At 56.1% G+C, this 9757-nt stretch overlaps 2 protein-coding genes across 2 annotated transcripts in view; one reads left to right on the forward strand and one right to left on the reverse strand.

Annotated features, from left to right (window-relative positions):
* Window positions 1-2117, forward strand: part of VOLCADRAFT_98129 (uncharacterized protein) — a gene marked incomplete at both ends in the record, with an annotated part of 5104 nt that extends 2987 nt beyond the window's left edge. Inside the window, 5 exons of the mRNA XM_002957003.1 lie at window positions 55-92; window positions 693-757; window positions 1064-1238; window positions 1453-1550; window positions 1967-2117. Of these exons, the coding sequence (XP_002957049.1) occupies window positions 55-92; window positions 693-757; window positions 1064-1238; window positions 1453-1550; window positions 1967-2117 (527 nt within the window). The remainder of the gene's footprint in view (window positions 1-54; window positions 93-692; window positions 758-1063; window positions 1239-1452; window positions 1551-1966) is intronic.
* A 2539-nt stretch (window positions 2118-4656) lies between these two features.
* VOLCADRAFT_107515 (uncharacterized protein) lies at window positions 4657-6112 on the reverse strand (the record flags this gene model as incomplete). Its single annotated transcript, XM_002957042.1, has 4 exons — window positions 5948-6112; window positions 5780-5844; window positions 5492-5688; window positions 4657-5077 (listed from the first exon to the last, which is right to left on the reverse strand). The coding sequence occupies exons 2-4, from the start codon at window positions 5834-5836 to the stop codon at window positions 4657-4659; spliced, it is 675 nt and encodes a 224-aa protein (XP_002957088.1). The 5' UTR covers window positions 5837-5844; window positions 5948-6112.
* Window positions 6113-9757: the final 3645 nt, after the last annotated feature.

The following is a 9757-nucleotide window of genomic DNA, read 5'->3' on the forward strand; positions in this document are numbered from 1 at the left end:
CCCAGTTGACCGCCTTGCTGGAGGGGGCCCTTCGAGAGTCCGCCCAACACGCAGCAGAAGCCAGACAACACGCGGAGAGGTTCTCAAAGCAGGTGGGGGCGGCGGGAACCTGCTGGGGGGGGGGGGCGGTGGACGGGCCTTTAACTTCACCTGGGGGGTTGGGGGGCCCATCGGCCCCTGTCCTACCGCCCCGATGGGACACAGAACGCGGGAGGGAGCGAGGACCCCGGGGGGGACCTGGGGGAATCGGTTACATTCCCACCTTCCTCCTTCATAACCTTCATAACACAGCGCCTTCCGGCCACAGAGTTCGGCTTGTAGTTCCGGTGGTCTTTATTTTCCATTGTTAGAGCTTCTGACCTCCGCCTCCTCTTGCTCCTCTTACTGCTTGTGCTGCTTATGCTGCTCCTGTTGTATTGTGTCCCATGACGTGGACACTGCCCTCTGATCTACCTCCTTTTGTGGACCTGTGCGCTGCGGTGGGCTGCGGCGTGGGAACCTGAAACCAACCACCACCACCACCGCCAATACCACCACCACCACCCCCACCGCCACCACCACCGCCAATACCACCACCACCACCACCACCACCACCACCGCCAATACCACCACCACCACCGCCACCGCCACCGCCAATACCACCACCACCACCGCCACCGCCACCATGACGACCACTCGTGTGCGGGCCGCAGAACGAGGAGCTGGCGATGCTGAAGGAGCGGGTTCGCGGGCTGGAGGCGACCAACCACCACCTCAAGTAAGCGCTCTGTGCCACTTAGGAGTCGAACAAACGGATCATATGAGGATCGTGGAGACCTGTGGAATGTGGGCGAGGGCCTTGGGAGTTTGGGTGTATCTCCTGAGTAATTTACATAATCAGGACTATAAATTATATATTTATTATTACTCCAGATTGTGTATTAGTGAGGAGCAGCGAGAGCAGCCCCTAGAAAACAACTCCTTACACCGCCATTCATTTTACCTTCACCCCCCCCCCCAACTTTTTTTCTTCTGGATCTGTTCCTCCCTGCCTCCTACGTGTGCACATCACATCACAACGTAGAGAGCAACTTCAGCGCAGCGACGAGCACCGGCAGCTGCTGGGCGCCACCATCCGCACCATTAAAAAGGAGTTCGAGGACTTCAAGAGCCGTGTGGTGGTGGAGGGGTCCCTGCTCGATCAGCTGCCTTTGCACCAGCTCAATTTGGGGCCACTAGCGACGGCAGTGATGGGACAGGTGGGGGCGGGGGGGGGAGGTGCACCCGCGCCATTGATAACAGCATCCGCCGGGGGAGGTGATAGAGGAGCAGCAACGGGGGGACTCGGAGGAGGAGGAGGACCTGCAATTGCCACAGCGGCCACAGCAGCTGGGGCAGCAGTAGCGGCGGCGCCGGGCTCAGCTTCAGGCTACTCATCAGGCTCGTCATCCAGCTCATTTGCTGTGGTTCAAGGTCAAAATCAAGGTCAAAATCAAGGTCAAAATCAAGGTCAAGGCCATCATCAGCATCACCAGCAGCAGCAGCCGGCAGCCGCAGGGCAGCCGGGGGTGGTCAGTTTGGTGGTTGGGGCGGTAGGAGGCGGCAGTAGTGGAGGCGGCAGCAGTGCGGCGTTGGCGGCTACGGGACCCGGACCACAAGATGGCGGTGGGCCAGGGAGGCGGTGACCCAAGAGGCTGCTGCGGGCGGAAGGGGGGGAACCACCTTCCGCACACGAAAGGCGATGCAGCGTGGTGATCACCTTTTTTTTCTCAATTTATTCTTCCAGATTTTGACAGCAAAGTAGTTACGCGTGCGAAAGCGTGTCAGAGAACGGACAGCTGCTCACTGGCCGACTGACTACCCAGGGGCAAACGGCACGGTGCGGGGTGGCCCTTGATGCGGAGCCGCCTCCGTCGCGGCCCCCTCCTCCACCTCCACCTCCACCTCCGCGTCCACCTTTCCGCCTCCTCTTCTTTTAACTTCACAGCGCGCCCGGATACGTTGTTTATATCCGGGCGCTAAGGACGCTCACTTGGGGGCACAGCACCTCTCAGCACATCGCAACACAGATAACTGAGCAGCGGTCAGGGCCGCCATTCGGCCACATCGCCGACCCCCCTCCTGGAACTTCATTATAGTATACTCCTCATGGAACGGTACCGGTAGACGACCTGCTTCGCGCACAAACAGAAAAACATGAGACGCTGCTGCTGCTGCTGCTGCTGCTGCTGCTGATGATGATGATTGGACGACGGTGCGCTGTTGGGCTATTGCTGACAGTGTTTTTTGAATTCTTGACTGCGGGCGGCGGGTTGGTGGGTGGGTCTTGACTGGGTGTTGATTGTCTTAACGGGCGCCGGATTGGGCCCGGCCAGTGCCTAGATTGGGACGGATGCATTCGCAGCCGCCAGTCATCATTTCTCGGCCGTCGCGTTGATTGGTGGTGGTGGTGGTGGTGGTGGTAACTCTTCAGGCCTTCGCCCCCGCACGTGAAAAATGCTAATTAGCTTTCGCTTTTGGGATCGAGTGACGCTGCACGAAGATGTGGGCTTGGAAGATGGTTAATGTAAGTGTTTGTGTGTATGTCTGTGTGTGTGTGTGATGGCTAGGTGGTGGGGTGAAGTGCTCAGGAAGGGCGTCGAGCTTCCCTCTGTTTGGATGGGGTGGGGGTTAGGAGGAGTGGGGGTGGGGTGGGGGTTAGGAGGAGTGCAGAGCGACGAACAGCGGTGGTTGACGGTTGATATTGCAACATCGCCACGCGTTTTATAATTAGCAGAAACTAACTACCAGAAAGTCGTTTCATTCTGTCTCACATGTTGTGCGTGTTTTTGTGTGCTATATTCTCGTGCAAGTCTGCACAATAGCCGAGGACTAAAGAAAGACAGCTGTGTTTTTTTCTGCACCTGAAGCATGATGCATTTGAGTACACGCCTTGTGTACGACACCTTCCGTACACAAGACTAGGCAAAGGTTGAGCGCTGGCGATTATTAGGCCAGGGACCCACGGACCACGGACCATAGACGAGACTTTGGTTTCATCAGAGCCAATTCTAGTTTTTTTCCTAGGCGCGAAAAGCTGATGAACGGGTGGACGATGTGACTTTGGCTTGGACATGTGTGTGTATGTATGTATGTATGTATGTATGTATGTATGTATGTATGTATGTATGTGTGTACCCGTGTCGTGTGGGAAGAAGGGGCGGGGGGGAGAGGAGGTAGTACAACGGGTCAACGTGCCTGTGTCTGCTGCTGACTAAATATCTAAAGCTTCGCAGCGCCGTAGTGCGTTGCTACGTGCCACACCAACACAGTCTCGCACCATCGCAACCGTGCGACCGTTAACACCCCCAATAATGCGTCTTCTTGTTCACTGTTCTCCTCCTCTGGGGAAGTGGCAATCAGCGGTATCGGACCTGCACACGCTGACTGAGGAATGCCAAGTATGATTGGGGGGCCGCTGTGTAATATACGGTAGGAGGAGATATGTATCTTTTTACAGTTTCTTTGCAAGTCTGGGTTAGGTACCGTAGTCCACCGCTGCCGCCGTCTTCCCCCCTTCTTCCGCCCTGATGGCTGTGATCATTCCAGTATACGTGTTGACTGACCGTCCGGTCCGGCCGACAAACGTCTCACCAAAATGTCTCACCATCATGAGCACCTGTGTCGTCATCCTGTCCAAACCCTAGGCAGCTCTTATCGTAACAATTTTATTGTACACAGGCGATAAAACAGTGAGCACGACTGACGAACGACTTGCCGCAGCAGTTAGCCTCCGTTGCGACTTTTCTTGCTGCCAAATCGAACGTGGCGAACACGTCATAACGCCATGCGCGCGAGTCGTACGTACTGCACCGCACACATGAAGGAATAATGTACATAAAAACAGCAGGGCTTTCCTCTCAAACTTGAAACCATATGGGAACCTCTCACGTCTCCGGTGAGGTGAGAGATGAGTCCCAAAAAACTTGAACGCAGTCAAACAGCATTTCAGCCATCTATAAGCTTAGCACAGCCCCACAGGCCCTCCACATCCATACATGTCGTACAGGTAATTAGCATCTGGTGGTGGCCGTACACATGCCATGCAATTTCAGATAGCAACTTCTTTTTACCAAACAACAAACGACTTGCAACCGACCTAAAAGTAATTCTTTCTTTCTTTCAGAGGAAATATTATCTACTTGATGACCCAAACGTGCCAATCTAAAGAAGCGGGGGAAATATAGACCAACAACCGCGTCTTCAAACGCCGCTCGATATGCCAAAATGATCCTTGAAGTCCTGTGCACGCCGCAATTCGAGAAAAACGTTACCAACCCCCGCAGCAGCAAGAAAACGCTAAACCCCCAAAATAGGGACATTCATTCATCCCAGCTATCCCAGCTGCCGATAGGAGATACCTGCTGCTGCTGCGTGCAAAGTCACCTCAAATAGACACCAAACAAAATTGTTATAAGCGCGGTAGCTAAAGCCGAAAGGAAGCTAAGCAAGGAGGGAAAATGGAAATCCACTGTCCCCGCACGCTGCCCCTCGAATCACGCGGAACATCCAAAAACACCGAATCCCAAACACCACGTAACTAAAAACGCACTTGCGCAAACTTCCATCAAAGCATACATGTCCTCTCCTCTACGCGAGCAAAGAAGTGTAGTAGCGCAGCGCCATGCAAAGCCTGTTTTACGACCTGCGTGGCTGGTTGATGCTTCGCGCCATGATGTTCCCACAACGGCCGCTACCATGGGGCTTCCCGCGGGCCCCTCCCAGCCACTGCGACAAGGGGCGCGCCTGTGCCGCCGCCATCATAGCATTCCGCTGCGTCACCTTGGCGACGATGGCATACAGCTCCCGAGTTGTCGGCACAGCGGCTGCCTTGACAAACCGCGCAGGCTGCGGCTTCGTTTCTGGGGTCGTTTGTTGCGGCTGCGACTCCGGAGCCTGCTCCTGCTCCTGCTGCGGCAGCGGCTCGGCGCCCTTGGGGTCCACGGGCGGCGGCTGCGACTCCGGTGCATGGAGGGATGCATGCGTGTTGCCGTTGGGGTCAAGGAAAATCGGTGGCCCGGCGGCGGCAGTATCGACGTGAGTCTCGTAGGGTCCCATCCTGCTTAATGAGAGCGCGCACACGGGTTCGGGGGGAAGTGTAACACACGGGTGCTGCAGGTGGCGGTGCAGAAGGAAAACCGAGGATAAGAGGCAGGCACGCAAAGCGGGGCACCATTCCGGAGAATGTCACAGTACGACGCGAGGACAACGAAGTGCAGCAGTTATTTTATCATGGTTGTCAATTCGTCTGTTTTGTAGGCTGACTCTAGCAGTCCTTTCGAATGGAAGGTTGAAGGTGCTATACCGTGCATATATATGTATGTGCGGAATCCCTCTTGATTAAAAGCATAAGGTTTAAAAAAAGTAAACACAGCATTTCAGGAGGTGATGCTGTCCGCATGCGATCGAGCAGAAAATGGAATGAGTGAAGTGTCACCCACACACGCACAAATAGGAACGCCACGTCACTCACCAAGGTCCAAAAGCAACCTTGCCCGTGCGGGTATTAACCGCACTTTCCTGGTTGGGGCTTGGGGGTGATTTCGGGTTCACAGCTTTCCGCCTATTGCGGAGCCCTAACGCTCGCGACCGCGACACCCTTGACGTGCCCGCAGTGAAGCAGGGCTTTGCCAGCTCGGCTGCGTTGCGTCCGATTTTCACCGACATGTTCTGCGTAGGATGTGAGGAATGACGGTTCAAGAAAGCGGAAACACAATTTCGCGAAAGAATTATGACACCCGCCTGTATCTTTTTACCTCACCATCGATACGCCAGGTATAATGGTGGTGTTCTCGTGTGACTTGTGGGGTGCTGCCATGTTGATGCCTCTGGGTGCAGACACACATTCATGTTCGTATGCCTGTTTGGTCCCCCGGAGTGCCAGGCGCAAACAACTTCTCGTGGACAGAAAAAAGCAGAGAAGCCTTACCTTCTTAAAAGTTACACGGGAAGTGCAAGGATATCCAGGTAATTCGGTGACGATCCTCAGATGAAAGTTCTCGGAGAAAGCCAAACACGCAATACCAGAGACTTTACAAGTTATAGCGATGCACGGAAACAAATAAATCCATGTATAAGGTTGTAACCAGAATAGCCATAGTTTTGGTCCGAAGTCACCGGTAATTACGCATTTCAGGCTCGCAAGGTTCGTACTCGTACTACGCAGATACACAATCCCAGCATGGTCTCCTGCTTAAGCGCTGTCATTGTCTCTCACATCCGTGACATGTTCCAAAACGGGGAATCTAGTAACTGATGACTCGCCTTTGCAAACCCCTGCCAGTCATATGCGAACCGCGTCGCGTTGGTGACAGCAGTGAGGCTGGATATGGGTCTTCTTTTCCCCAAATCTGGGTGGTCAGCCTTGGGTTTCGTTGACAACCAGGCAACGTTGGACCTTTTCGGCGAAGCTGGGGAGCAACGGCGCTACACCAACTCGACGATGGTGTCATGTGTTCACTCCAAAAGCTCCGCCTCACCTGACACGTCCAGGATAAGTACAATCGATAGGTCAAGCCGCGGCCACGGACGTTTATGATACCTTATGCAGAACAGTGCACACAGCCAGGGAGCTCCGGTGCTGGATGATGCCGGATCGACGCACCGGGTTTAGCCACGCTTGCCGTTGACTTGAGGTTCCGCACAAACACATGGCAATGCCATATCTGCAAAGTTACAAGCATATTTGTTTGTAAAGAGTATTGCCACCACTCGAATATACCGCGGCTATGATAAAGCCCTCCCACCCCCCAGGCTCATTTGCACATCGGCAGGAGCCGCCTTGCCACGCGAACCATCCCGGTTGACCTGAATTCACGCACCGTCTTGATGGACTGATACTGGGGAGGGTTGACATACCACACATACTCGGCTGTCGCAGTTGGAAGTCGCTCCGATATGAGCTGCTCAACAATCTCGTCGCTAAGAGCCCCATTGCTGCACCAGATGTTCAGATGCGACATGTCTTCCTCAACGTAATATGGAAACTCGTTTGTCATCACCTGGGCAAGGGCGAAAGAGTAGGCCAGACATTTTTTGGTCTGTCTTCGAAATCCAGCTACCTAAAGTATGAAGTTCGAAATCCCTACCAAGATGTAACGTTTCGAAGCTGTGGGGTCGGAAGCGGCAACGGCCAGTTTGCCATCTGGCCTGATGACGGTCGGCGCGCCGAACAACCTTGCCCGAAGCCAATCAGTTAACGATACGTGCTTTTCCAGTACCTTCGCTCGATGTTCGCGATACGCCATGAGGTCTGCTTCACTCCGGCGCAATAACCCGAGCACCTCAACGTCAGTGGTTTTCCCTCGATCCACCAATTGCTTTACTTCATACCATGTCAGGCGCTTCGTGAGGACAGAAGCCATCCTCCTGCTCTGGGTTTCCTCCTTAGTCAAGGATGGTGCTATTTTCGATGGTAACGTTACAGCCGACGTCGCACGTTGAGCACGTCCATTCCCAGAGCTACGGAGGGACTGCTGAACACATGTACAGTAAAATGCGGCCGCGGGGCCTGCTAAGTGCGCCGCGAGTGACAAACTCCTCTGCGGGATGGACATTCGCAGAAATTCATCCAAGGCTTCGTAAAGCCGGAATGCGCATGACGAGGGAACGGCGCCTTTGGAACACACCACGTGTGCCAAGAGCGCTGAAGTTGCGCCCACCCAAATGCTGTGTGCTCATCTCAGAGCGCAAAGGGTATACCAACGTACGATACTCGTGCATCCGGACAAACGAATCCGTCAAACAACAGTTTCCCAAGCGTACAATAAAGCGCATACCCTTTGCAACTTCTTTGGCGCGACCTTATTTATGCATTTCTTTAGTCTTGCGCCTAGGAAGCAGCTATTCGTTAATGACTCCGCGCCGCATCTGCAGCAACCCGACGGTAAAGGTCCTTGGCCCCAACACAGCGGTTCCCCGCCCAACCATAATAGTCGCAGAGCCCCAGCATAAAACAGCGACAGCTATAATTGCAGCTGCAGCAGAAGCAGCACCAGCCAACTCCGCCAAACCGCACACGCACACGCGCACGCACACGCACACCCCTGCACACATACATACATACATACATACGCACGCATACGCAATGCATGGTGGCGGAGATTGTGACCTTCTATGCCTTCTTGGAAGCCTGTAACCCCCCACATCACAAGTAACACATCAGCCATCATCATCTTCATCACCACCACATACCCCTTCATCCCCCCTACTGCGCCGTCAGCCCAATGCGTCCCAGTTAGCCCGCATCCGCTGCCCGTCTGCTGCCGCTGCTGCTGCCGCTGCAGGTGCCTTCACCGCCGTACCTTTGCTGCCGGCGGCTGCAGCAGCAGACTTCGAGCTTGTCGCCGTCGCCGCCGCCGTCGAGCCAAGCTTCGGAGCCGGAGGACGGGTCGCCGCGGCCCCTCCGCTCCCGCTGGGCGGATTCCGTCGGGATTCCATACTCGCGCCACCAGTCCGCGGCCCTGCCGCTGCCAATGTGGCGCCGCCGCCGCCGCCGCCACTGCCGCTGCCAGAACGCTTGAGAACTGTAACGACAGCTCTGGAATCCGCCGCCACCGCCGGCGGCGTGCCGATCGACCCCGGCAGCCGCGGCGCTGCTGCCGCTGGGCCGCGGCTGCTGCCGCTGGATCCCCGCCAGCCAGCGCCGCCGCCGCCACCACTGACGCCGCCGCCGTTGGCCACGTCACTATCGATCTGGCGTTGGAGCCGTACCTCAAACTCGCTTTCTGCCGGGTAATCGTCATCCCCGGCGGCGGAGGATCGGCCAGCGGGTCGCCTCGCCAACGACGACGAGGCGCTGCCACCGCAGGCGGCGGCTGCCGCCGCTGCTGCCTTCCCCAGCCGCGACCCGGCGGCGACAGCAGCGGCATTGGCCGCGGTTGCCGAAGGTGCTCCGAGACCGCCAGTGGAAGCGGCACCGGCGCGCGGCGGCAAGTACGAGCCCGGCGAAGCCGCTGCCGTACCGCGTCCCACTATCTGCCGCGGCGCCGGCGCTGGCGCCGGGCCCCCCGCTTTAAGCACATTGGACTCAATCTGCTGTACAATTTTGGCTTCCAGGTCAGCATCGTCGTGGTCACTGACGCCATCATCCCTGTCATTGTCGTACGCCGCGGCGGAGCCGGTTGCTGACGGCGGCCGCTGGCGGCCGCTGCTGGGACGATAGTTCGGCGGGAGGCCGTACTGCAAGTACGACGGCAGAGAAGGCCCTGATAGCAAGCCCGGTGGTACAACTTGGCGAGGATTGTCTGGGTTGAAAGAAACGGATGATGGGGGAAATACCCAGCGGTCACTGTGTTGCCTCAATCCTTGGCGCTTGCAAAAAAAAATCGGTTGGATGCTTCTTCGGTTGGTAGTTAGTAGTTGGACGATCTTTAACCCGACTCCTCCTAGCCCCTTTCAAACCATGCCCCCATCCCAACCCCCAACCCCCACATTCAGCTGCCTATCCAGCAGACAAGGGACTGCATGGGCTGCTGCTCCTTGGCTGTACGACATCTGTGATATCTCCCCTTTCCCCCCCCCCCACGCCGCCTTTTCTACACCTACTTCTTTACGGCTTGGCATTACTGCTTTCTCTGCTTTTTTAGTCCTGGCGGCTTAGGTAGGTAGTTTTTCCGACATCAGTGTCACTACGTCATCCCGAGGTCGCGGTCTTCACGGACGCCTTTCGGTCAGTTCTACGTCTGGTACACTCTTGCCCTGGCAGCAGCTTCACTCGTTTGTGGTTCGTCCTTCCCCC

The sequence above is a fragment of the Volvox carteri genome (genome assembly GCF_000143455.1).
Source record: "Volvox carteri f. nagariensis unplaced genomic scaffold VOLCAscaffold_68, whole genome shotgun sequence".
NCBI lineage: Eukaryota > Viridiplantae > Chlorophyta > Chlorophyceae > Chlamydomonadales > Volvocaceae > Volvox > Volvox carteri.